The 27,684-nt window shown below is 40.7% G+C and overlaps 2 protein-coding genes across 17 annotated transcripts; one reads left to right on the forward strand and one right to left on the reverse strand.

Annotated features, from left to right (window-relative positions):
* Positions 1–2,089: 2,089 nt before the first annotated feature.
* RMI1 (RecQ mediated genome instability 1) lies at positions 2,090–7,541 on the reverse strand. 5 transcript variants are annotated; one of them, XM_054185026.1, is made up of 3 exons: positions 6,971–7,178; positions 6,169–6,356; positions 2,090–4,903 (listed from the first exon to the last, which is right to left on the reverse strand). In XM_054185026.1, the coding sequence occupies exon 3, from the start codon at positions 4,873–4,875 to the stop codon at positions 2,992–2,994; it is 1,884 nt and encodes a 627-aa protein (XP_054041001.1). In that variant the 5' UTR covers positions 4,876–4,903; positions 6,169–6,356; positions 6,971–7,178; the 3' UTR covers positions 2,090–2,991. The 5 variants fall into 5 exon arrangements, with proteins under 5 accessions (XP_054041001.1, XP_054041000.1, XP_054041002.1 ...); XM_054185025.1 differs by having other exon boundaries at positions 6,169–6,628; XM_054185027.1 differs by lacking the exons at positions 6,169–6,356; positions 6,971–7,178 and adding an exon at positions 7,483–7,541.
* On the forward strand, positions 7,196–26,874 carry HNRNPK (heterogeneous nuclear ribonucleoprotein K). 12 transcript variants are annotated; one of them, XM_054185030.1, is made up of 16 exons: positions 7,196–7,325; positions 10,084–10,162; positions 10,265–10,343; positions 11,211–11,321; positions 12,732–12,788; positions 14,282–14,325; positions 15,223–15,295; positions 15,880–15,993; positions 17,019–17,147; positions 17,639–17,946; positions 18,306–18,360; positions 21,938–21,997; positions 24,723–24,744; positions 24,822–24,904; positions 25,365–25,534; positions 26,327–26,874. In XM_054185030.1, exons 3-16 carry the CDS (start codon positions 10,296–10,298, stop codon positions 26,358–26,360), a joined length of 1,308 nt encoding a protein of 435 aa, XP_054041005.1. In that variant the 5' UTR covers positions 7,196–7,325; positions 10,084–10,162; positions 10,265–10,295; the 3' UTR covers positions 26,361–26,874. The 12 variants fall into 12 exon arrangements, with proteins under 12 accessions (XP_054041005.1, XP_054041013.1, XP_054041007.1 ...); XM_054185037.1 differs by lacking the exon at positions 7,196–7,325 and adding an exon at positions 7,507–7,620 and having other exon boundaries at positions 10,265–10,344; positions 11,224–11,321; XM_054185040.1 differs by lacking the exon at positions 7,196–7,325 and adding an exon at positions 7,507–7,620 and having other exon boundaries at positions 10,265–10,344; positions 11,224–11,321; positions 21,947–21,997.
* The last annotated feature ends 810 nt before the right edge of the window (positions 26,875–27,684 follow it).

A 27,684-nucleotide genomic window follows, 5' to 3' on the forward strand; every position in this document is an offset into this window, starting at 1 on the left:
TCCATTGTGATTAGCAATGAAAAAATACGGTTTATTTTTCCCATTAATATGAAAACATTCCTGAACAATACAGCTTTCAAAAGTGCACACAGTCAGATACGCTGCAGCCGCGGAAGCCTACTTAGCAGCTGAAAGAATGTTAGCAAGAAGTGAGTTTGTAAAACAACACGGAGAAGAGAGGACAGAAAGAGCAGGAACTGCTTTCTGCTAGAAGGCTACGTGAAACTCATGAGAGCAGCTGCCACGACAATTGCCTACTGCAGCTCGCACAGGAATTCCGCTGCACGCCCCAGCAGCAGTGTGGCCATACCTCTGCTCCCCGGCACTACCGCCGTCAGCTGGGGTTGCAGACTGTTCTCCGAATTCAGCCTGCAAGAAGTCCGGTCACCTGAAGGACTGCGACACACACCACTGCTTGCCACGCTGAGGCAACACACACACACAAATTACCCACGCGCAGCACAAAAGCATTAAGACTAGTAATAGAGAAGTTGGTTCTGAGAGGCAATAAAGTGAACAGGCATGAACCAATGATGGCAACACACGGCCACATATGCCATTTTCTGTTTGACACACTGCTCTTAACTAAGCGTGTTTTCTCAAAATAATTTTTATTTCATTCCTGTTCTTGTCTGAAAAACTATGCAATACTTTTCATTGATTCTGAAAGCTTAAACATAGTTCTGAAATCAATATATGCTAGAAAATTGCACTGAAATATCTACAGAGCAGTCAAGCTCTAAACAGCTAGCCGTACTGAGATTTACCTTCTTGCTTGCCATGGAGAAGAGGCACAGGAGTATCCCTTCACGAAGAACATCCTGAAAATGACGACACAATGGGGGGAAGGGGAGAAGGAAAAGTCAGACAATTAACAGTGCCTTTAAGGCAGTAGCCGGGGGGGGGGGGGGGGGGGGGGGGGGGGAGGGGGGGGGGTGGCTGGGGCGGGGGTGGGGGGGGGGGGTGGGGAAGGGAAGAGGACGGAAGATGCATGAACTTTTTAGGTGATGACCAAACCTTAATACAAATGCAGAAAAAGAAGGGCCCCTGTGACTGCATCAGCTGAAACAAAAACAACACTTAATTTGATTGCTTCCTTTGAGTGACATTCCTCTTGCTTTTTACAAGCAGAATAAAATCTGTGGATTATTCATTTAGCTTGAACTTTAAACTTTCCTATGCGTTTGTATGGTAAGGCTAAAACTTCAAAGGAAGTTTCCATAACTCACCATAAAAGAAGTGTTTCCAGAAAACTGCACTACAGGTTTACAGTCAGCTGTACTACCTTTTACAAGGATTATATGAGATGAAGCTTGGACAGTTTCCTACAAACAAGCAATTTTTACTGTAACTGAAGATCCAGCAATATAGATTCCACACAAGCAAAAGCTTTAGCTGCTGCAGTTATAAACAATGTGCAATTCCCAACAGCCTCAGAAAATAAACCCAAAGACGACTCAGAGAGTTATGGTTTGCTCAGGTTCTCTTCACAGCCGGGAGGGAAAGGGGAGGAGAGCAAGGACAGGGACACAGGAATTTATGCATTTCTAAACTGTATAAAATAAAGCCTAAAAAAAGCTCATGCCTTGAGCCTGGAAAAGCTCATGATTCTCCCTCCTCCACCTTCCTCCATTTTTACCTTACTTAGCAAATTAGCGCTAGTTTTCCTTAGGCCATTTGGAGTCTCAAAGGATGCTTCTCAGTTGGGGACGGGGCAGTAGGACAACGCTGACAGTCTCTCACAGCAATTCCCAACAGTCTAATAGACATTGTTCAGGAAAAGAAAGGCTTTGGGAAAAGATGCTGACAGTCCAATTGAAAAAGCCCTCTCCTGGCTACCAATTTTACATTCTTTGGAAACACTATCAACACTGCGCAGACATCTCCTGTCATTCGTCCTCTACTCCTACTAGAATTTTAATTCTTCTAATTTCAAAGAAAAAAAAAAAAAAACAACACAAGAGAAGGGAAAAAGATGGGAAGAAGGAAAAGGAAGAACAAAAAACCCAATTAATCCAATTCTGATACTCTATACACTCAACAAGGTGTATATTTTTCTTTTAAAGTGACTAAACAGTTTCCACCAAAGTTTAAATTAAAGTTTTAATACATTTATTTTTATACGTTCTAAAGGCAGAAATTAAAAAAAAAAAATCAATCAAAATTAAGACCAACATTAAATATCCATATACAACAGGTTTGTAGCAAAAGTTTTGACTACGCTATGAAAAGGTTAGACAAGTAATCATAAGAATAAACAAGGTGGCCTTGCCTGTGGGTTCAAAACTATTAGTAATGATTAACATTAACATGACAAAAAATAGATTCCCCATGTTACAATCATTCTATTCTGTTAATAAAAGATTTTAAAATATTTGGCACTTTAAAAAATTGTTTAAAAAGATATACAGCTTTTAATCTCATTTATGTATAGGGTGGTATTCCCCCCTCCCCTTGAACATTTAGAAGAAAATCTTTCATTTCTCTACACTTCAGGTTCTTGCACACTGAATATGTATTCGAATTTTCAGGTTGGAATAGTCAGAAATGACTGCATTTAAACAATAATTTTTTGTTTAAATTTATTCAACTGCTTTCCTCCAAGAAAAGACTAACAGTCTCCTGTAGCTACCTTTTAAAAATCAGATAAGTAATCATCCTTGAAAAAGTATAATAACAAGATAATTTTTTGTTGTTACCCATTTCCTGACAAATTCTGCTACTCCAGATCACCAGTCAAGGACACTGAGGATTTTGCAGAATGAAAACAATACAAGAGTATTTGAAATCAAAACAGAAATATTTGAAAGCTTATTTCAATACTATCACCATAAAAACCAAACTGCTAAGTTTTGCTACAACAAGTCATCTCCTCATCTCATTTTTCCATTATTTTTTCTGATAAAAGACATACCATTTAACTTTCAACAGTCCTTCAGGGGAAATCTGACTTAAATGCTCCTCAATATACAGTCTGCAAGTTTGCACACCTTATTTATTCAAACGTTTCTTCAATTGTTCTAGATGCCTTGCATCAGCATCCTGGAGAAGTAACACAGTGGCTTTTGACTGAAGTGGATTAAACTCTATAGTCATCAAACAACAGAGATCTATCAGTTGTTTTTGACATTTCTCTAAACCATCCTTAAGCTTCAGATGTAAAGCTGGATCCTTTTTCAGCCTATTCATTTCAGGCACTGAAAAGCCAATCAAACTTGTTAGAATATCATCAGCAAAATCTACTTCAAGATAGGCTGAACCATCAGAAATTTTTGCCTTTATACCCCAGGACCCATTGCTGCTTGTGAGGTTTCCAGTGAGAGTAACAATAAAACATTTAACTTTCAGAATTGTAACAGTTTCTGGTTTTTTTGCAAGGAGAAGGGAAATATATGTGAAAGGTGGAGAATCTAAATCTAGATGTGCCTCTACTGATCTGCAAGGAAAGGTCAGTGAATCATGCTTCTGCTGATCTGCTTCTGGATCTGTTTTTGAGAAAAATACAGGATCATCATTTAACAGCCTGCTGTCAGAAGTGTGCTGGGATTTATATCTGCTGTCCTCTAGGTCTGTGTCATTCTGCCTTTCTTCGAGAGGATTTTCCAAAGAAAAATCTGCAGAACTGCAGGTCTGATGTACACTCTTGTGCCGTGAAAAGTTACTCATACTATTTCCATCTCCATCAGATACTGTTCTTCCAAAAGTCTTTTGCTTGCTGGTAGCTTCTACAGGCTTGTCTCTTTCATTCATATCGCCTTTTTCACAAATGCCATTTAAAGATGAATTGCAGGAGCTCCTAGATGTGTGTGGAATTCTCTCAGTAATTAAACCTATGTTTCTGTTCATGACTACTGGTGGCACTTCCTCCAGCTCTCTTTGCATCTCTTCTTCCAAAAGAAAGTCATCTTCTAAAGGAAAGTCACTTAAAAAGCCATCGACATATTCTATGGGAGGTGAAACTCGTTCATCTGAATGAGGCAAAGGACCTCCAGACTCCCATAGCAAAATATTTCCATTGTGCGCGGTTAGTGAACCTGAGGCTGTACTAAAATTGTTGCTTCTACTGCAGTATCCACTTTCTAAAGATGTTCCGTTGTTTAAACTAAATTCATTATTTTCATCAAGACTGGCTAAAAGCTCTTCATCCGAAGGGCCTGGAGTTTGTTCTAATTCATCCACAGGCCTTGAAACAGTTTGGTTGTGACCAGCTTGTCCAACAGAACTAGGGTTTTCAGTTTCTCCAATTAATCTAGCAAGGACTCTTTCCTGAGAATACTCCTCCAGAAGAGCATCCACTTCACCCCCCAACAGTTTCACATTTTCTGGTTTAAGCAGAAGGACTCCAAGACGATATGCAATATTACCCTGTACAGTGATTTTTGTTCCAGGAGGAAGATTACTGTGAAGGACAGGCACTGGTTGATACTCCATGCCCTGAATTTGGTGTATCCCATCAGTTAGTTGCAGCATCAGCATTCGAGTAGGCTTTGCTTCCCAGGGCTTCGGGAAAGCCTGTGTGCTGGCTGTTACTTCTTCATTTACAGTATTTTTCCCTCTTAGCTTCTGCAACTGGGAATATGCTGGCTGGCTAACATCAAGCAGTGAATCAATCTGTATAGAGTAGAAGCCTGATAACTCTCCTTTGGGAGCATCTAAGATGCAGTCAGGCAAAATGGGATATTCCAAATCTCTTAGATCAGTAAGAAGCCATTGCTCAAATACCTGTCTGTTAATCTGAGCTTGACTTAAGTTATTACCACCATTTTCTTCCTGGATCCAACTAATACATGCTTCCAGCCATGTCAAAGGAACTTTAACATGCCATGTCGATGAAAGCCAAGTTTCCACTCTTGCTGCAACATTAGATGTAGACATTTTTTTTTAAGTTAAGAGAGTGAACTCCCTAGAACAAAACCCAAAAAGACATATTTACTCTTCTGACAACAGCTAAAGTTACAACAAATCTCTCACTCATATTATATAGAAATTTCCTCTCACTTCAAAGTTCTGCTATTCTAAGTGTGACAACATAGAGTCAGTTTAAATGAAAAACACCTGTACAGATACCAAAAATAAGCATGCATTTCCAATATTTGAAGTTTCAATCAGCATAAAAAGTGTGTGCAGTTTATGCGTCATGGAGTATCAGGAAAGTATGGAGACTTATACAAGCAACGTTCTTGGTGACTTCTCCTTTTCTGTTGATTTAATTAGAAACATATAACTGAAATCCTTTTGTTATGGATGGAAAGCAAATGGACAAAAAAACCCTCAGAAGTAGGTTCTTATATACATGCCTTCTCTTTTTTTGATTTTATTTCTGTGGGTACTGCTGTTAACACCCAGTTTACTTTAGAAATTGGCCCGAGAAGTTATTCTCCCATTTCATCAGCACTGTTATGAAACAGAAGTAAGAGACCCAATCCACAACAGAACCAAGCCGGGATCTGTCAGCAATTGTATCGCAAGGATGACTTTTACACTGTAACTGGATGAAAGCTTTGTACCCGACAACAGAAAGCTAGTCTGAAACATCATTGTTATCTAGAGACCCAGTCCAGGGTTTGGGGGCAATAGCACCAACTCTTTGCAGACATCACCTCAGGAACACCAGTGGCTGATAAGCTCTAGCTTCTTGTTAGTTTAGGAAGTAGCTATCCAATAGGAATAGAATAAGAAAAGAATAGGAATAGAATAGAATATTTCAGTTGGAAGTGACCTACAATGATTATCTAGTCCAACTGCCTGACCAATTCAGGCTGACCAAGATAAAGCATGTTATTAAGGCCATTGTCCAAATGCCTCTTAAACACTGACAGGCTTGGTGCATCGACCACCTCTCTAAGGAGCCTGTTCCAGTGTTTGACCACCCTCTAGATAAAGAAATTATTCCAGTCTAAACCTCCCCTGGCACAGCTTTGAACCATTCCCTTGTGTCCTATCACTGGATTCCAGGGAGAAGAGACCAGCACCTCCACCTCCCCTCCTCAGGAAGCTTCTCTAAGCCCGAAGTCCTTAGCCGTTCCTCATAGGACATGCCTTCCAGACTTTTCACCAGTTTTGCTGGACGCATTCCTGTACCTTAACATCCTTAAATTATAGGACTCAGAGCTGCCCACAGTACTCAAGGTGAGGCCACACCAAGGCTAAATACAGCAGGATAATCACCTCATTTGACCGGCTGGTTATACTGTGTTTGATGCTCCCCAGGATGCAGTTGCCCCTCTTGGCTGCCAGGGCACCCTGCTGACTCACATTGAGCCTGATGTCCACCAGCGTCCCCAGATCCCTTTCTGCAGGGCTGCTCTCCAGCCATTTGTCTTCCATTTTGTACTCGCACGTCGCATTACCCCATCCTCAGTGCAGAATCCGGCAATTGGACTGGTTAGACATCATGCTATTGCTGTTTCTCCAATGCTCCAATCTACCTAGATCCCTCTGCAAGGCCTCTTGTCCCTCAAAAGAGTGAGCAGCACCTCCCAGTTTGCTATCATCAGCAAACTTGTTAATGGTGCATTCAACTCCTGCATCCAGATCATTGATACAAATATTGAAGAGATATTAGGCTGCCTAACTGTCTGGATCGTGTTTAACCCCTTAGAAAGGATGACCAAGGTGCTAAACCTCCCTACAGAGCGAAAAGAAAACAAAAATTACCATAAGAATAGTTAAGGAGCCCCAGCTTGGGTTGTTGGTTTTTGTTTTTGTTTTTTTTTTCCCTGCTACAACCTGCAGCGAAGAAAAACCACCCTGCCTCCAAGCTCCACCGAAAGCTCCACCACTCGGAAGGCACCGTGCAGGTGCTTCGGCAGTACAGCGCCCGCCTGACACGAGCGGCGCTGCCTCGGCGGGCCGAGGCCCTGAGGGGGAGGCGAGGGGGCTGAGGTGGGGTGGTCATCGCACGCCGCGGCCCCTCGGTGGCCGAGCCCCTTCCCCCGGCCCGCCCCCGCCCCGAGACACCCGCACTTACCGGGACGAGAGGGCTGTACCGGCGGGGCGGCCCCGGCTCCCACGGCTGCCGGGGAGGGGGCAGGGATGGGGGGGACGGGCGGGGAGGAAGGGCGCGGCCGCTCTCGGGGCGCAGCCCCCCAAAAACCCCGCGCGCCCCAGCAGCCAATAGGCGGTGCGCGTCGCGCGCGCGTTTAGGCATCGCGAGAGCCCCGCCCTCCCACCCCCCTCGCCCCCGGGCAGCGCGCACAAGGCGGGGTTTTTGCCGACGCCATTTTCTCGTCTCACGACCGAGGTCGCTCCCGCTCTCCTTTGCCGACCCCCCACCCCCGCCCCGCGCTGCCTGCGCCGCTCTCACCGCGGCTCCCGCAGGGCAGGTAAACACACCAACCGGCGGCAGCGCGGAGCGGGCGGCGCTGCCCTCCTGCCGGCGGCCGGGCCCGTATGGCCCTGGCCCTCACGGAGGGCGGGGCGGAGCGGGGAAGGGGGAGGGCGTCCGTGCCATCCTGCCGCCCTGACGGGCAGCGGCCTTACCCAATAGGGCGGCGGTAGGCCCGTGGCGGGGGGAGGCGGCGGGGCCAATCGGCGTGTGGCGCTGGTGGCTGTGCGCGTTGGCGGTGGGGGCTGCTCCCCTTTCTTTCCCGTACGCGGCGGGGCCGGCGGCCGGCGCAGGTACGCGCAGCCTGCGGCGGGGTGTACCCGGGGTCGGCGAGGAGGGGGCGCTGCCCGCGCCTTAGAGGGGGGACACGACAACACAGGCCGGGCTGGGCCTTCTTGGGGCCGGCGGAGCTGCCGTCGCGCCCCTCTCGGCGCCGTTGCGTGACACAGCCATGGGGGAGGCCCGCGTTTACCCTGCCGCCGGGCCTCAACTACCGGGAGCCGCCGCCGTCGCGCTCCGGGACCCCCGTGGGATTCCGCAGGGACGGCGGTGGGATGGGGTGAGGAGGAGAGCGGGGTGTAGCCCCTCCGGCTGATACCGGGGGTAGCCCTTCAGGCAGCGGGGGGCAGTCCGCGGGCCCCAGCGGCCCGGCCCGGCCCGGCCCGGCCTGGCCCGAGGGGAAGGCGAGAAGGGTGGCTGCTGCCGTTACGGGCGGCCCTGGGCCCTGTGGCCGAGTCAGCTTGGCTGCCGGTGGAGGCCGGCAGCGCTAGCGGGTGCTTTCTAAGGGCGGGGGAGCGTCCGCCGCCGCCTTCCTGCGCCCGCCCTTGGTAACTCTGTGCCCGGGGCGAGTTGTCCGGAATTATGGCGGGCGGAGGGGAGGGCGCTCTCGGCCGCGGCCTGAGCGGAGGCGCCCGCGGGAGGCCCGACTGGGGGGAGTGCCCTGCGTTGCCACCCGCCGATTTCGGGGGCGGTCGCGGCGGCGGAGCCCCCTTGGTGGCGAGGCTGTCCCGCTCCGCCGGGTCTCGGGCCGCCGGGCTCTTCCTTTGTGTCTTCCCCGGGCAGAGGGGGTTAAATCTCCCAGCGACCGCGTGGTGGTGGCGGCTTTTCCGCTCCCGGCTCCGCCTAGCAGCGGGCAGGCGCCATTACAGCGGCCGCCATTTCTGCTGGTCCCCTCCGCCGCCGGGGAGGTGAGGCTGGGACGGCGAGGCTTATGCGGCGCCGCCGCTTTTCCGTCGCGGAGCCAGCCGGGCAGCGGGTGAAGGCTGTGCCGGAGGCGAGGCAGGGAGCGGGGGGGAAAGAGGGAGAGAGATGGGCGGAAAGAGCCGCTGCGCCCCGGGGGGAGCGGGGCTGAGGCGCACCGGTATTCGCCGGCTCGTAAGTCTGTGGTAGCTGGTGCCGCCTCCCGGCTTTCGTGGCCGCTTTATCCTGTCGGTCTTTATGAAAACACGGCATTAGTCGATTTAATCCCGCGAATTCGGTTTACCCAGAAGAGCACGGTAACTAAGAGCGCCTTACGTGCAGGCGGGTAGGGGAGGGACTAGGGGAGACCAAGCCCTGAACAGTATGTTACAGTTCGCTCCCCGCACCCCTAAAATTCTTGGGGTGGTTGGGAATAGAATAACCGGGGTCCGAAAGGTCTATTTAACCTGTGAAAAAATCTGCCCGGCCCTCCCTACTCTCCCCCGCATAACAGTATTTTGGCAACGTCTGGCTGAGATTTCGCTGACATTAAATCTGTGTGTGTCTGTTAGCTCACTTTCAAGTGCCTGGAAAGACCAGCGTGTGCTGGAAAGGCAGTCTGTGTTGTTAGCCTGTACAAGCAGGGCAACAATTACAAATTAACAGCTGGCTGAAAGTATGTTTAAAAAGTTAGATGCACCTTTTTTTTTTTTTGTTTTCCTCTGTGGATACCAGAATGAGTGGCTACCATTTGTTGAGGCAGTGAAAAGTCAATCAAATGCAAGAGGGAATATATGGTTGTTTGGCTGTTACCTGTAGAAACACATTTTTTAAGAGAAAAAGTCGCAAAATTATTTCTTTTGTCTAGAATTCTGTCTAATGTGAATACTTGCTAGTATTCCAAGATCAACTTAACAAAAGCAGGTCATAAATAAGATACCTATTTTATAAAATCATGGTGAAGTTTGGCTGCTCTTGAGGTTTTTGGTTTTGTGTGTGTGTAGGATTATATATGACTACAGAGGGTGGTATTTTTAAAAGATATTTTTTGCTCGTGTGGCTAGAAGTTGTAATTTGTTTTTTGTTCATCTGTTATACTTCAGTGGAAGGCATCCTAAAATGCCTATTAATTAGTATGTTGGTAGAGAATTCATAAAACTAGTTCTGACAATTACAATAACGGGACTTTTTTTAGTTTTAATTGTTTATAACTAATCTGGAGCATATTGTTATGTAGCGTCCTTTAAAAAGTAAATCGAAGGCATGTATCATATAACATGTTGAAAATTGGAACTGGGTGCATGTTCTCTTGAAATATCTGCAAATAATTTTTAGTAAATGTGGTTACTTAAAGATTAATATGTGCCCCCAAACTAAATGCAGACAATAATTGTTTATCCATAAGTTTACAGACTTGTCTGTTATCTCCTCTTAGCGGTGTGTTTGGCCTGGGTATGCTTTCTTTTATAAAGAAAAACTTGGCAGCAAAACTCATGTCAAACCTCTGGTTTTTGTCTATAGTGAGAATCTGAGTTGTAAGTGAGCAGAGTCGCAACTGATATATGCTGTTTTCATAGGCTCTTGAAGCAATAGGCTGTTGGATTTTGATCCCGCCCAGAATACTTGAGTTTTTCTCTGCAAGGATATATAATAGCGGTAAGTTCTAGAAGCAGGCATTTCTTTTTGCTTTTTCCCTTTAGCATGATGTACAGTTTGCCTTTTCGCAAAATATGTACCAGCTTTTTTATTCTTCAACAGGTTTTTCCTGCCCACCTGAGAAACAAAGGCAATGGAGACTGAACAACAGGAAGAGACCTTTACCAACACAGAGACAAATGGTAAATTTTTTAAAGGACTATTTCTTTTTATAAAGAACCTCTTGAAATTTCAATGTTTTTAAGTATTTTGAAGTGCTTTAACTGTATCAGGTGTTTGTGTCAGCAGTCATTTTGCATTCTGCATTAAATCTTTTCATTTTTAATTAGACCGTATTATGCTTTTGAAACACAAATGTATAATCTTTCTGTTGACAGGTTTTAGACATGGGATAAGTAGCTGAAAGTTATGACTAAGGATTTGAAAATATTTCATAGTTAAATATTCGGTGTTTGTGTGGAGAGTGTGAATGTGTAAGAATACTGTCAGGCGTATCCATTGATTGCGTTTTGTTTATTGCAGTTCTTACATGCAGGAGTATAAGTATGTGAAATATCTCTAAAGAGCTTCATTAAAAACTTCTTTGGCATAATTGGTGAGGAAGTTAGGGCATTAGATTCATGCCAGTTTTTTTGCAAACGGTATTTGAAGTGCTACTTTACTATTATTCCACTAGTATTTTGGTGTTGGACAAACTACATTTGAGCTTTTTGCCTGAAAGATTTTTCCCAATTGTAAATTATAAATAAATACAAAGTTGGTGATGCTGCACTGCTTTAAACAGTGTGTCATGAATTTCTCACTGTGTGCAACATTTTCACTTAAATCATAGTTCATAGATTTTTAAATGGATTTTCAGTAGTTAATCAATATGTGAGCTGATGAAGTAAAGACCTATTTCTGAGCTATGGATGCTCAGAGTAGGCATCAGTAATTAGTGTCAGGCTAATAGGAAACAAAGTGTTAATAATACAGAGCATAAATTGGCATGTGTTCTGTTTCACTATGACTTAGAAAGTTAAATAAATATTTGTGTTTCCCCCCTATGGACCTTTCTACAGGCAAACGTCCTGCAGAAGATATGGAGGAAGAGCAGGCCTTCAAAAGATCTCGGAACACTGATGAGATGGTTGAATTGCGCATCCTGCTTCAGAGCAAAGTATGCTTTTTCGTTTCTACTGGTTTTGCTTAATAGCATTGCTCAAAGCAGTGATGACAAAGTGTATGTTGGGATATGCATTTAGAAAGAGTATGTACTTTATTTAAATACAAGATAACTCATTAGGAATAATTTTAAGTGTGTGTGAATGGTAGTAGAAGTGTATTGCGATGGAATTATCTTCAGTGATTCTTTTAAAGGGTAAGTCTCTAAGGATCAATTCAGTTACCTTTAAAAGATGCACTTGCTGAAAAAATAGAGCAGTAGGAATTATAGGGTGTTTTTATATTTGAGTGGAAGGTTGTTATTTTGAGGGGATTGACTGTGTATTAGTCTTTGGAAAGGAAGCACTTCAGAGAATGATCAGCTAGTGATTGTAAATTAAATGTGAGAGGTAAGACGAGAACTTCCTTAGGCTTCTAGTAACTTTCCCAAACAAATCTACTAAACTTGTTCAAATATAACAACGGGAAGAAATGTGGGAGTAATGCTTCAGGGACGACAGTGGTTTTGTTAAAAAGCGTAAATAGTTACAGTAAAGTTGTGATGTATGAACTTTCTCTGTTGTTTCCAGTTGTTACAGGTGGTTTGTACTTTTTGAAGTATCTTGGTCTTTGGTGGTGGTATGGGAGAATGTTACATTAACTCTGCATGGCATTTCTGACCAACAGTCAAGTTACATGGGGTACCTACCATGAAATGTGTAGCGTGCTGTTAGCATAATGTATGATCTGTATAACAAAAGCAATACTTTCGCATGTAATCCTTGAAATAACCTGGTAAAAATACAATTCTAGAGTTACTCTTCTTGACTATCTGCCGGTTTATTCCAGTTGATGTTAGAAACTTGAAGTTACTGGCTGTTAACCTTGGCTTTAACCTTTTTCAGAATATATTGCTCTCAGAAGTCACTTAAGTTACAGAGGTATAAACCAAAATTAGCACTTAAAGTTATCAAGAAATGTTGCGTGTGCAAAAGTAGAATTTGCAAACGTAATCTCTTAAAAAAAATTTTTTTTCCCAAAAAAAGAATCAAATAAATTAGGGAAATCATTGACCTACATTACATTCATGCAGTATATTTTTTTGAGTGCTATAGTCCATGAGATTGCTTTAACACAGGCAGAATTGCCTTGAGACTTCCATTTGGAATGGAAATATTAGCGGTAAAATTGAATATCCTTCCCTTTCCTAAGTTCAGTGGTAAGAGCTGTTGGTAATTTTTTCCATGGACAAACTATTTCAGTTTATTTCAATTTGACTGGAACCTTTCAAAAACAGTACCTGCCTGCCCCCACCCCCCAGGCCAACAGGGTAATGCGAAAATAAATATACTGTGTTTAGTCTTGAGTTCAAAAAAATAGTCTCTGCTGTGTTGGCATAACGTAACTTCTGAAAACTATTTTCCAGAATGCTGGAGCAGTGATTGGAAAAGGTGGCAAAAATATTAAAGCACTTCGTACAGACGTGAGTATATATGAGTTTGAACTAATTTAACACCTATTCTTTCAGAGCACTACCTCAAAAGCTTGTTTACCTGCATTTCTAGAAATGGGAGCAACTCTGGACATCAATAGTCTAGTTACAAGCCATTTGTAGTGATTGTTGGAGTAGATAACTTAGTCCTTCAATTTCTTTTGTAATTAAAACCCAGCTCAACTCGTAGGAGGAGAGGTTTATATTAAATCTCTTCGCTTTTGAATAGGATTCCACTAAATTACACACTTCAATTGAGTTACCATCCTAATTAGAAATATTGACAAAACTTAAAACCCTTAATTGTACCATTTCCCATACATGTGAATCAATTATAGTAGTACTGAAACCATTGCAGGTGGCTGGCTTAACCCAGTGATAGAGGAATTCTTTAACTTCCTCTAAAAAAGCAAACAAACAAAATGGTCCATCTGTTCTTTAACAGCTTGCACATGGAGCACGAAATCATTAATGTTAAGATTGCTCGATTTAAATATAGGTATAGAACAGTAAAGGAACATTCTATTCTGTTACTTGGAAGCATTTTTAAATGGTCATGACTTACTCACGCATTCACATTTTACAGTGGGTTGACTCTTGTGATTAGACACATGCTCAGCGTTAATGTTGTGTATTTATAAAACTTGGCAACGCTTCTTAAATTCCATTTGTTTACACTCCTGTACTTAACATCAGCTACGATTTCAGCAGTTTTTTCCGATCAAGACTCTGTTCAACACAAGATTTGGCAATATATCACTACAAATCAGTTCCAACTAAGTTCATAAACTACCGCAACTAGAATTGAGGTTTAAGTTGAAATGGTCAGGAATCATACATATGCTCACTAACTTTGGCAGCTAGCTGTATTTTTTCTTTTAGGTTTTTTTTTGTGGATTTTTTTTTTGTTTTATTTTTTTAAGTAAATCAATACGTCACCTAAGTCCAGATAACGTACATTGGTCTGGAAAACCAACTTTCCCGATTTGCCCAAGGTTCTAGCAATACCAATCTCAACAGGTTTTTGTGTCTACCCTCATGAGCCAGCCTGCTACTGAAACATCATATGTTAAAAGTAAAAAGTAGTTTAGTCAGATCAAGTGACTCATTTTTAAGGTCCATACTGTTAAGCCACAGTCGGTGTAGCAATCCGTTATTGTATTAGTCTTCAGAACAACTTAAGCTTGTTTCATTAATTGAGAGTGATGAGTATAGTTTGTATTAAATTAAAATTTATTGCTTTTCCCCCTTTTCCCTCTCCTTGTTTTTTTGGCCATATATCTCCGTTGCCCATGTACTGGATCGACTTGCCCCTGCGTTGCCCACCATGACGTTGGCCCATCCGCCCCTGAACGCCCATGTGAAAACCCTGGTTGGCTATGCCCAAAAATGTGCTCGTTGCCAAACGGGTACCATACTTGACAACTTCCGATTGAATACCCATGCCCAATGCCAACATCCACGAACGCCAATGACCAATGCAGTACAATGCCAGTGTTTCAGTCCCAGACAGCAGTGGCCCCGAGCGGTATGTCCCAACAGTTTATGCCTCACTGCCTGATTAGAAAGAGAGAAATGTATTTTATTACCTGCCTTTGATATGATTAAATAGTATCCCCTTATAGACGGTGTATTGTTTTTTTTCAAGTTTTCTGTCTTATTTTCCCCATTAAGTCTTTTTGTCACTGAACTTTTACGTGAGTTGCCCACCCAAACAATCCACTAATTTTATTTCAATGGAAGGAGCACAGCTTCAAGTGTTGCATATTTGCTGCATTGTAAATCAAATTGTTTCAAAATAGTCTCTCGCTCTGTCTTTGTGGCCCACCTTGCTCCCCTCAACATTGCCTGTTCATAATTATTTCTGATGAAATGCTAACTCTGGTTCACTTTCCTTCACTTCTCATTTGTTTTGTCTTTTTTTTGTCTTGCATTTGTATTTGTTTTCTTGGAGAGCCCATTAGTAATCTGATTTCTAACTGGTCTCATAACCTTGCTCCAGATACAATGTTCACCACTTGCATATCCCCAATTTTTCTATGAGAAGGTGTGCCGGTTTTACCAATGTAATAGCGAGGGTTTCCTAAATTAGTGGTGGCGGGGAACATGAATATTCACTTCTACTTTCAGTTCTGCGTCAGTTTCTTGCCCACTTAATCTGAGCCCTTCCAAAAGTCCATTCTGTCTTTCTTTCTCTCTCTCTGCAAGACCTACCTAATCTTAAATTTATCATGCATATGTATTGGGCATAAACAAAGATGCATGTGTTGTAAATTGAGCAAACAGGTTTACTTTAAATGGGGAATATTAATTATAAGCTCTTCTGTGTAGTAAATATTGCTGGAATTTAGTGTATGATGATGAAAAAAATTTACTTCTTCTTTTCCACCTTCTCCATATTGTCTGGCATTACGGCCTCCAACAGCATCTTGAGTATAAGTGCAGATATAGAGACAATTGGAGAAATCTTGAAGAAGATTATCCCTACTTTAGAAGAGGTATGTTTCTTAATGTTTGTTTCTTTTCAGAGGTAAAAGATTAACTTTTGAAACGAGATGATTCTACATGAGTTGCTGCTCTCTAAATACAGTAAATTAGAAAAAAAACCCCAAAAGCCTTTTTAAGAAGGGTTATGGCTGTCAAACTACGTTTGCTTTTTTTTGGTAGAGGACAGAGTCAGTCACAGTTTATTAAATGAACCTTTCAAACAGCCTTCCCACTTTCAAAATACTTGCCTCCTGATTTGTTCCATCGTTGTTTTTAAGTAGTTGCATTGTAACTTGTATCCTGTATTGGCTTTGTCAGTAAGAATATTGCATTCTTTGGTATGTTCTTACATCTTTGTAGAAAGTTGTGCAATGTAATGTAATAAATAAAGAATACTGATGTGATATCAGTTTATGTTGAGGGTGAGGTGCTTAAATAGTTCTTATCCTATCAAAGGAAATACAGGATTACAATTCAGCGATGAATCAGGTCATACCATTGTGTTTGGAGAAAAAACTTAACAAAACCACAAATATTTTTACATTTTTATGTGACTAATATTTTATTCTTTTCCTTGTACGCATCCTTCTTACAGTATCAACACTACAAAGGCAGCGACTTTGACTGCGAATTAAGACTTCTCATTCACCAAAGTTTGGCAGGAGGAATTATTGGTGTCAAGGGTGCTAAAATTAAAGAACTCAGAGAGGTACTTGTTCTTCTGAGATTTGTTTTCTGTTCAATAAAGAACTTAAGTGTTTTGTGTTCATAAGGGGCAAATGTATCTTCTGTGCAGTAATTCCTCCAGAACATACTGCATACATGATTTTGATGTTCTGAGTTAGATCTTGAAGTTGCAACTTCCTTGCAAGCCATCAGAAGTAAAGTTGCTGGTGATAGAGCCTAGGGCTTCTTGTCAAGCTTCTAAGGCATATTTATGGGAGAGTAGGAAAGGAATTTTTTTTTGTTTTTTTTAAATTGGCGTTCCTCACTCCTTCGAGAATGAACTGCTGCATAGTCAAGATTTATTCATGTGGCTGGACATGCAAAATAGTTAAGGGTGAACGCATGTTCAGAAATTCTTGTGGTGATAATTCAATAGATGTCTGACTTACACAGTAAAGGGGCTTTACATATATTTTTTTAGTTTTACCTCCTAGAAGACCATTGTTTTCTTTCAGTGAAGGAATGAGATTTTAAAAAGTTAATGGTTTCTATGAACTGAAAACACCTCTGTTTTCTGTCCTTTCTTGGCATTGTATCAGAGGCAATTTCAGATCAGTTCAGGTATAAGCTAGTACCTGTTCGCATGGATTGAGAAAGTCAAGATAACTAGACATAATCCTAGCAACATTGCTGTCTTGCATCCAAAGCGTGTTTTCTTGACGTGAAGGTTAATAGAACTTCTAAGTTCACAGTGTATATGTGGTCCTTTTGCTACTATTTAATTAAATGATGGTGTGTAGGTGGGCCATAATTGAAAGTGGAGAAAATTGAACTTTTTTCCTCTTCACACAAAACGATGTCAGGACAGGTCTTTAAAAAAGGAGTTGGGGGTGGAAGTAACCCTAAAATTAAATTTGTTGTGAGAACTCAGAAGCACTCATGCACTTAAAATGGCTGGGAATTTAATTGTCTTTTGGATTGTTTCTTCAAAAACATTTTAATGGGTTTATAAAGTTGTTCACAATCCTTGTATTAAACAATCTTGGATTTTTTTTTTTTCTTAAACAGAACACTCAGACCACCATTAAGCTCTTCCAAGAGTGTTGTCCTCATTCTACGGACAGAGTGGTCCTTATTGGCGGAAAACCTGATAGAGTTGTTGAATGTATCAAGATTATCTTGGATCTTATCTCTGAGGTAACGTTTATTAAATTTATTTTATTCCTTCATTGCCATTCATTAGTGTTAGGGACCATTTAAAAATGATCTCTTTCAGTTTCTGTTCTGAATTCAGGACCTCCTACTTTCCCGGTACCAAAGTGATCGTTACCACCATTTGAAACTGTTTCCATTTTTTAGAATTGGGATGCACATTATGGGGGAGGGAAGCAATTTTTGGTACTACTGGGCCATTATTCATGCTTTGCATATCACTAGATGCAAAAATTGAAGAGGAAGGGAGACAAAATTTATTTGCTGCTGATAAATAACAGCAGTTTCTCTGTCGTAGTTAAGGTCACAGGAAACACATACCATCTCCTCCTTTCTTACCAGCATTGTGAAATCAAGAACATATTCCAAATGCATAAATTCATATTTATACATTTAGTATATTAATTTAATTAAATATGAAATTGTCATAGTTCTGATTGGGTTGGGGGGATTGTTTTTTTGTTTGTGTCTTGTAGTCTCCAATTAAAGGACGGGCCCAGCCTTATGATCCCAATTTCTACGATGAAACATATGACTATGGTGGCTTCACAATGATGTTTGATGATAGAAGGGGACGTCCGGTAGGCTTTCCGATGCGTGGAAGAGGAGGTTTTGATCGAATGCCCCCTGGTCGTGGTGGACGACCTATGCCTCCGTCAAGAAGAGATTATGATGATATGAGTCCTCGCAGAGGACCTCCACCGCCTCCACCAGGTCGTGGTGGTAGAGGTGGCAGCAGAGCTCGTAATCTTCCTCTTCCTCCTCCACCACCTCCTCGTGGCGGGTGAGTTGTGGCATAAATGCATTCTACAAAACTCAAGTTGTGTACACTCTCGTGAATCATGTTCATTTTCTCGGTGTCTTTTCCACACTTCCATGTTGGTAGTGGTGTATTAGTGAGTGTGTATTAGACCAGAGTATTTTGAAAAGTACTGGAATTTAATTATTTGCTGCACTGTACTACTCTACCAGAACTACAGTCAGTAGTTTTGAAACTTCTGTGTTATTCAGTACTTAGCTAGAGTAGTTTGGAATTAAGTTGTGTGTGAACCATGAGTGAATATTTAAATTAGACTGGATGAACTATTTTATAGTACAAAGTTTATAACACAATTCACATGCTGCTGCTTTTTTTTATTTTAGAGATCTTATGTCCTATGACCGAAGGGGCAGACCGGGAGACCGTTATGATGGCATGGTATGAATTTAAAATTTGCCTTGTTCTGTTCCGTAAGCACAGTTAACATGCTGACTGTCTGAAGATACTGTTGCTGAACACATGCACTTAAGTTTGGGACATGCATGGTTCTGATGATGCAACCAAAATGTTTTGTCCATACAAACGGTCCGTCTGGTGGAGGGATGTTTGGGGTGTAAGTGGTGTCTGAGACATGATCTCTTTTTTTTTTCTTTCTTCCGTGTCATCAAAAATGATATAGAAAGTTTGACAGTGCTCTACCCTGCAGGTTTTCTTGCCCTGACTGTCTTTTAGATTTTTTCAAATCAGGATGACAGAAATAGGAATTGGTAGGCTTTTGAGACAAAGATACATCAGAACAACATTGTCTGAAATTCTTTGATCCGTATAAGCATTCTTAACACTAATTTTGGAAAACAAAAGTATAGATAGAATATAGAATAGTATCTATGAAGAGCTCTAGTTGATCTGGAAAGTGATTGCTCTTTTGAATAAATTCTTGTCTATTTGCTAGTTTCTCTGTGTGCAGAAAATCCACTGTAGTTCCAGATGTTCTGGAGCTAGAGCCACTGCTAAGTTGAATCCTAAATAAATTAGGTACAATCAACCATATTAGTGCTAATACTTAATACTAATGCTGAGGAAAAAAGTCTCTCATCGTATCAAAAAAAGGCTTAAAGATAGTCTTCCATGTTGTATTCTGAAATGCAGCTTCCCAGCAGTCATCTGCTGTTGCATTAGATTCCTCTTTCCTGGGAGGAGAAATCATATATGTCTAGGAGGTAAATCTTTATAGTAACAATCTTCTTTTCTCCTCTGGCTTTGGTTGGCATCTTCTGTCTCACCTGCCATTTTAAAGAATTTTTTTTTTCTTTTAAATGAATTAAAGGAGTAGAGGAAAGCTATTAAATGGTCTACCTAAATGAGTTTTACACACTTCCTCCTTCTTGGGGGTAAGAGTTACTGGAAGTACGTATTGCAAGAATGATACATGCTTACTAGAAATATTAAAAGGAAAAAATTGCACACAGTTACAAAAAAAATTGTTACCCATGTTACTCTACATGTTAAGAAACTAGAAGAATTGAGAAGTACACCTCCTTCATACAGCTTTACATGTTTTGAAAGCCCAGATTTTGTGTTCTTAAATTTGCAGCTAATAAAGCCAGCGCTAGAGCATATAAACTGAGCAGCCTGCCCTTCTTTGGGTATCTGGTTGAGCACAGTCTTACTTAGCTTGACTCTTGGGCAGTAGTGTGTTCTATTTTTATTACATTCCAGCAAGAATAGAAAATCCATTTTGACTTCTGTTTAGCCTGACTTTTTTCAGGTTGACCTTTGCTTTCTTGACATGAGTTTCTACAAGTGAAGTCATCACTGTTCATTTTTTTTTTTTCTTCCCCCACAAAAAGCAATTTTATTTCCTCTTCACACTGAAGCTGCTCATGACTTTGTCTCCTTTATGACCAAGTATCATAGCCTGCTTAAAGTGAGGACTGCTTCCCAACAAAGACTGTACTTAATTTCTAGTTTAACCATGATCCTAGTGTCTTAAATTGCATAAGTGGATAGGAAGTTTTCGTGTGGATTGTGAGGCTGGAGCTAGAAATGTCATGCCAGAAATGTAAAGTCTTCCTGTGCTGCCCTTTGTTTAATATAGAAACCATTCTCTATCAAAGCACTTAAACTAGAGTGGTTTGTTAACTAAGTAATGCATGGGAAAAGCAGAAGTGCTGTATCACATAGACTCTATTTTACATAGGTGTAATAAAAGGCAAGAACAGATGCTTTTCTCAGATGAATATCTCAAAAATCATGGAAATGTTGAATGTACAGGAATTTTCTTTTTTTTTTTTTTTGAGTTCTCTTTTCCACTAAAGGCAGAAAGACTGAGTAGGTCAAGACCTTTAAAACTGAATTTTCTAGAATTCCAGAGACATGACGGTATTGACAGCCTTGTAAATGCTGACATGAGAAAAACCTGCTTTGATTTTAAAAGATAGGTTAATTTCCTTTGCCCACACAGAGTGACCTGCTTAAGAAAATTCTTGTCTGTTAGCCTGGCTTATAGTTGTAGTTTAATTATGCACTGCTGTTGAAAGAGTTAATTTGGTTTGTAATCTCTTTTCTGAAGCTTTATGCTGAAGGACTGACTTCTATTCTGTTAACAGAGCTATATATTTTAGCGTGTAACTACTCCACATCAAAAGCCTGTGGACCGTATGGGCTATTCTGGCAGTTGAAAAAACCTGAATATATCTCCAGTATTTCTTTTTTAACACCTTCACCCACAGGGGTCTTTCAGATGCATACATGCAGAAAGATACCAGTGGGAGGGGAGGAAAATAAAGTGGATAAACATATAAAGTAATTTTATGCCCTCACCTCTCTTCTGATAAACTGATCATATACTAAAATTTCCAAGTACTGGAAAATTTTTAAATGTGAGTTAATAGAGACTTAAATCAGAATGTCTCCTTTTAAGCAGACTGTGTCCACAGATTTCTGTGTCTTCAGACTTTAATGTACTTTAGCTCCTTCAAATGCTTCGTAATTCTTGATCTCTTTTTTAACTTACTGTCTTGACGTATAAACACTTGAATAAAGGCACATACACTTCAAAAAAATACAAAATGTTCCTCATGTTTAACAGATGTGACATTAACAAGCATGTAAAAAATCAGGAAAGGGAGAATGTATGACAGCTCTTATATTTATCCATGCAGATTCTGGAAGAAAGTAACAAAATTTAACTCTGTTAAAAAAAGAATTTGACATCAGTTAGGACTGCATGCATTTTCTTTCATTAGATCTAAAAGTTAAGCTCTTTGCCTTATCCAGCCAGTGTGTCATTTGGTTTCTGTTCTAGCACCAGTGGTCACTGGCACAAATTAGTCTGTAGAGTAGAAAATTCTGTTACGTATGTTAAGATACCCTGTTTGAGAAGCTGGTTTTAGAGTACACAAGGGAATATCAATTGCTGAAATTGTAGAATTCTGAAAGAAAGAAATGCTATATATCAAATTCTTAAAACATAATTAAATTTGTCTTAAAATTGGGCAGCAGTAGATTGTTAGTCTACTTATTGACTATATGAGGTATATGGAAATGAACGAACACCAGAAGCAGTGTCCTTCCTGCTTGACCTACTGTTGGCGCAGAGATAATCACTGCCAGTTAGTTGTTTCAATCTTACTGAATCTTCATTTTCTAAAGCATGGCAGAAATAAAAGATTTTGATATATAAACGCACTTGAGGAGGGTGTTATAGAAGAATAAGAAAAGCTTGCTCAGGATTTGATCTACTATTAGTTCTCTAACCTTTGTTAGAGGAAAAATCTGTTTATACAGCAGAAAGAGGGGGGGAAAAAGTGAGTGTGAGCACTTACAGTTCCCTCAAAGTGAAATTAAAAGGGAATGAGTCCTGAAAGTGGTCTAAACCACATTTTTAAGTGTTTGTTGTAGTGTAAGTGTTTCTCTATACTAGTATCTGTTGTATTTGCTTGACAAGTTACTTATAAGTCTGCGTGATATGGACCTAATTTAAATTTCTCCTCTTTTCCTCCTATTACGTTATGTGTGGGAGATGATGCAGTGTCACGTGGATGCCTGTGATGACATGCAGCCACCAGAGCTGGTGAGTGTGCTCAGCCTTCTTTTGAAAACTGCTTTATTGAACAGGTTAAGTAATAATGGGAATTTCTTGATTTCAGTTCAGTCAGTGTCAACTTGCACTTGCTTGAAAATCATAAATCTGTCCTTCTGACTCAGAATTTATTAGCAGTTTAGCTTAACAGTGTGTCTGTGCAGACAGGTAATGTTAATAGAAATGTGGAAGTATGCAGCAGTGCACCCAAAAGAGAGGAGCTCTTTTACACCCCATTTTCATGCTATAAATAGTAACTTTCTCCATGCATACATGGAGGATATATATGCATACATTTAGGATATATATTCTGTATTAACTTCATAATGATGTGTTTTCTCATATTTCAAACAGCAAATATTGAAAGTAGCTTCTTAAATTTGTGGACAAACTATTATGCTTTACTTATCAGTGTATTTGAAAATATATCATTTGATCAGATAGGTTTTGTGAAGGGAAATTACGGGGTTCATCAGGTGTTCATGGTCTCTAGAAGATGGCAAAGTGCTGCCAAATATTAAACATCAGTTCTTAGCTTACCTAAACACAGCAAATGTAATGGCTTAATTCATCTTCTGCCAAGTTCATTTGCTGTTCTGTACTCTTGGGAGGCAGAAATGGTCAAGGAAAGAATTGTTTGTACTTTAAAACATTAGCCCAAAAAGGGATCCTGTAGCAAATACCAACAAGAATATGTCTGTGTGTATGCAGTGTGCTGCTCTGATCAGCCTCTGAATTAAGTCTTAGGCAGAGTCCTTCATTCTTTTGTATTTTGGACTCTGCCATAAGCTCTGTTATGTTGTGTTACAATCTGTATTGCTGAGTAATGCGACTGCACAATATAGGTTGCTTAGAGACAGAGGATAAGCTCAACTCTTGTCTGAGCAGCTTCCATTTTGATCTTCTAAAAAGGTAGCAGGTAAATAGTATTTTGGGAAAAGCTGTTGCATTACAACTTCTGCAAACAAGTAGTTGTGGTTGGTTGAACTTTGCTGGCTGTCAGGTGCCCACACAGCCAGTCTCTCACTCCCCCTCCTCTGCAGGATGAGAGGAGAAAGTAAGATGGAAAAACTTATGTCTCAGGATAAAGAGAGCGAGATCACTTAATAATTACCATCATGGACAAAACTGAGTTGACTTGGGGAAGATTAATTTATTGGCATCTAGAAATGGAGTAGCATGGTGAAAAACAAAGAGGAAAACTAAAACCACTTTTCCTTGCCCCTTCACTTTTTCCCAGGCTCAGCTTCACTCCTTCATGCTGTCCTTTTCACTGTCCTCTGCCATGAGTGGTGCAGGGTGGATGGGGAGTGGCAGGTTGCAGTCAGTTCATCGAACTTGTGTCTCTGTTCCTTCCTCCTCACACTATTCCTGTGCTCCAGTGTGGGATCCCTCCTGTGGGATACAGTCGTTCACTGGGTGTTTCCAATAGACTGCAGTTCTTCAAGAACTCCTGCAGCCTGGGTCCTCTTCCTGGGGTGCAGTCCTTCAGGAGCAAAGTGCTCCAGTGTGGGTCCGCCACAGGTCCTGCCAGGCACACCTGCATGGGCTCTCCACAGGCTGCAGCTTCCCTCAGGGCATGTCTGCCTGCTCTCAGCTTAGAATCCTCCATGGGCTGCAGTGTGGTTGTCTGCTCCAGTGTGGGTTCTCTCCATGGGCTGCAGAAGAATCTCTCTTCCAGTGCTTGGAGCACCTCTTCCCCCTCCTTCACTGTGGTATCTGCAGGGTTATTTCTCTCACTTTTTTTTTTCCCCTTGCTCGTCTCTCACAACTGGTGCACACTCGGGTTTTTTAACCTTTTCTTAAATGTTATTACAGAGGTGCCAACAGCTTTGCCAATGGCTTCAGCTTTAGGCAGCAGTGGGTCCATTTTGTGGCCCCTGGCCTCTTCTCAGAGGCCACCCCAGCAGTCTCCCAGAAGTTGAATTCTGGAGAACTGTACGTATTTATTTTCTGCTTCTGTAGGAAAGTATAAAAATCATGTCTTGTGCACCTAGAAGGCATTAGATGAAGTGAAGCATTTGATGTCAAATACTGGTCTACAAATGGTAAAAATAAAAAAAGGCCAGGAGTGTTCGTTGGAGATACTTGGATTTTGGTGGTTTTAGCAAAATAGAAGTAACGCATGTCATCATCATATATTCTAAGATACAAACATAGTCTGAATCAAGAGACAAGTTATAGAGCTATTCTTAAGAGCTTTGTTTTTCGTCCTGAAGACATAGATGAAGTAGGAGGATTGACAGTCACTGGATAAACATTTTGTCCCAAAACTGGAGACTTGAGTCTCTCCTAAGCTGTATTGGTAGTATTAATAAGGCTGTACTCTGATCTTTGTATTTGAATATTAGTTTAGTTCAAGGGTCAGGAGTAGGTCATCATCAGGAGGTGTCTACCAGCAGCTGAGTTAGTGAGACTGATTGATAAACTGGTATCGCTGGATCCTTTATGTCATTTTGTACCTTATTCGTAGAGGTTTTGACAGGGCAGGATAAGAGGTTAGTAGGATTTCCCCCACCCACCCCTTTTGTTTCTGGTCTGCCCTTTTTGTCTCAGTATGCCTTTGGTGGCAAAACACTTATATTGTGTTTGAGGTTGAGGGCTGAGACTTTAGCATAAAATAGGCTGAAAGTTAACAGTGTGATACTTAAGAAGAAGATGTGTTAATGAAGCATGACTATTCACTATTTAAGATGTTTTTCTCTTTTTCTTACAGTTTGAGGGTGGCTCCGGATATGGTAAGTGTTTATGTAGAATCTTTACATATACTTCATTATGTACTTATTAAAGGGCTTGATGCATACGTTTAAATCAGACTATTCTTACGCAGGGGGGCGTGGTTCATACGGAGATCTTGGTGGACCCATCATCACAACGCAAGTAACGATTCCTAAAGATGTAAGTGAAGTTGACTTGCTTTCAACTTTTGTTTTCTCTTAATAAAAAATAAAGTCACAGCCTTTTCTCAGACCATATATCAGAAGTATTCAAGGTGCTTGATAAGTACTTCTAATATAAAACAAGTGTTTCTAAATGACCAAAAGTCTATTATTGGAGTGTTTATTTTGTGTCTTTAATGTGGAGACACACTAAACAGTTTTATTAATTTTTAATATTCAGTAATAGAGATGGTCTGTTAACTTGTTTTTTGCAAATGAGCAACCAGTTCTCCTAGTTTTATCCCACCTGTGTTTATACAATTAATATTGCAGGGAATGTTTTGACGCTGCAAAGTAAGCTTCCATTGCAACTCTTAAAACTAAATTTACAGAAGCTACTCAAACACTGCTGTGATTTTCATAACTGTTTTTAGAAGGAAAGTTGTATCAGGAAATAAATGCTTTGCTTTTTCCCCTAGTTGGCAGGATCTATTATTGGAAAGGGAGGCCAGAGAATCAAACAAATACGTCATGAGTCAGGAGCTTCGATCAAAATTGATGAACCATTAGAAGGCTCAGAAGATCGGATAATAACTATTACGGGAACACAGGACCAGATACAAAATGCACAGTATTTACTGCAGAACAGGCAAGTTGAAGTTTAATGTTGTCCTTACTGTCAGTTTTAAACCCACTGACATGTATGTTGTAAAGCTGCTCTTCTCTGTGATACAGTTTTTAGAAGGCAGGCTTTAAGTAATTATTTGAACCTAACTTCTCCAGTGGTAGTTCTGCCTTGATTCTCTTCTGTTCTCTATTCTAATTAAAATGAAGACACCCTCAAAACTAATCTTGCTGGAAGACGCCTTAACCAAGCAGTCCTCTCATTTCTCTGTTGAAGACTGCTGCAAAAAAACTACTTGTAATAAATTACATAGAGCCTGTAGAAAATATAGAAGATTTCAGTGGATGTTGGTCTAGTTCTGTGTGGAAGACTAGTGATTTTGTTGTTTTTAGATAACTAAATTGACAACAAATCACAGTCTGCCATATGGCACAGACCATGCCTCTACAGGACAAGTTGAAATCGATTTGGTGCTATTATGCAGCATCTCACACCTTGCTAGCACTACTTTGTCTTTTCTGCCAAATATTAAAAGCTTCAGATTTAATTTGCTTAGTTTTGCTTTATTAATGTCTTGGCTGTCATAGCAGATTTTAATGCTTTAACTTGAATGGTTGGCTTCAGATTACTAATATTAAAATACGCCTAAAATATATTAATATACCTATAGTCATTAGCCATAATCTTTTCAAATTATTTACTTTACATGTATTAGGAATTTGTAATTTAATCTGCTCTAAGAATGTCATTGTGAATGTTGATGCAAGTTGTATGGTCCATCATTCTAATACATGCTTTTTTCTTTTTCTTTTATAGTGTGAAGCAGTATGCAGATGTTGAAGGATTCTAATGCAAGATTATTTTTTCTTTTTTATAGTGTGAAGCAGTATTCTGGAAAGTTTTTCTAAGACTAGTGAAGAACTGAAGGAGTCCTGCACCCTTTTTTTTTTTTTTTTTTTTTAATCTGCTTCTGTTTAAAAAGCCAACATTCCTCTGCTTCATAGGTGTTCTGCATTTGAGGTGTAGTGGAATCTTTGCTGTCCACCAGATGTAATGTTTTTAGTTCCTTACAAATACACGGGGGGAGGGAAAGGGCGCACGAGACTAACATTGAGGTTTTGAAGCAGCAGCAGAGAGAGTGAAATCTATTTTTGTTCATTGTTGGTGGTAAATTGTAATGTTTTTCTGTAATTGTTGTGAACACCCTGCTTTCATGTACACTGTATTATTTTTTTTGTTTGTTCAAAGGGGAGAGAATACTGGTAGTCCACATGTCCCTGGCATCCTTTGAGAGCAGTGAGCAGAATGTAATGCTCTTTTGTAAGAAACAGTTTACGATTTTTAAATAAATCTAGTGAACCTGTTCTTGGTGGTCATTTTTCTTCAGGTATACATAAGGTGGTAGTATTTAAAATGGATACATTTTCTTTTTTTTATTTTTCCCACACACACACACACACACATAAATTAAAGTTGCTGTTGAGCTTGCTCTTCTGCTTCTTTGATATAGATGGAGTTATGTGGGGGTTTTTGATGAACTAAAGAAACCGTGTGAAAACAAGGACTCTGCTTTGCTGTTTGGGAAAAACTGCAAAAATATTAATGCAAATGCTGTGTAAAACTTGACTTTTTTGCAAGTGTTTGGCCCTCTTTGCAGTACTTATATATATTGGTGACAGTATATAAATAAAATATTTAAAAACTTTGTGATGTCACTGAGTAAACAGTGGTAAAGTACACCTGGTTATAGACAGCTTGCTTAATGCAGATAACACTGTTAGACATGACAGTTGCTGTACCATTAACGAATTAAATATAGTTGTTTTCTGAGCTTTCATTTGTATGAGATAGGAATTCTTATAAATTGGCAAATTGATGGTATCTAACTCTGTAACTTGTTTTTCATGGTATGCAAAACTTAAACTTGTTTGGTTTCCTTGTTGTATGTTGAATTCCCTAGGAATTATTTGTGAGAAATTAAAAAAATATAAAGCCTCTGGATATCTCATGTAATATGTTGGCATTTGTATTTATAGTTTACAAATTTTAATTTCACTTCCTGAATAAAAACAGCTTTAAAAAGGCACAAGCGTGGGGTACGCATGGGTGCGGTGGGTCCTGACTTGGTTTGCTTTGGCTCTTCTCCCTTTTTTGGGGGTAGGGGAGTGTGCAAA

Source organism: Rissa tridactyla, chromosome Z (assembly GCF_028500815.1).
Source record: "Rissa tridactyla isolate bRisTri1 chromosome Z, bRisTri1.patW.cur.20221130, whole genome shotgun sequence".
Taxonomy (NCBI): domain Eukaryota; kingdom Metazoa; phylum Chordata; class Aves; order Charadriiformes; family Laridae; genus Rissa; species Rissa tridactyla.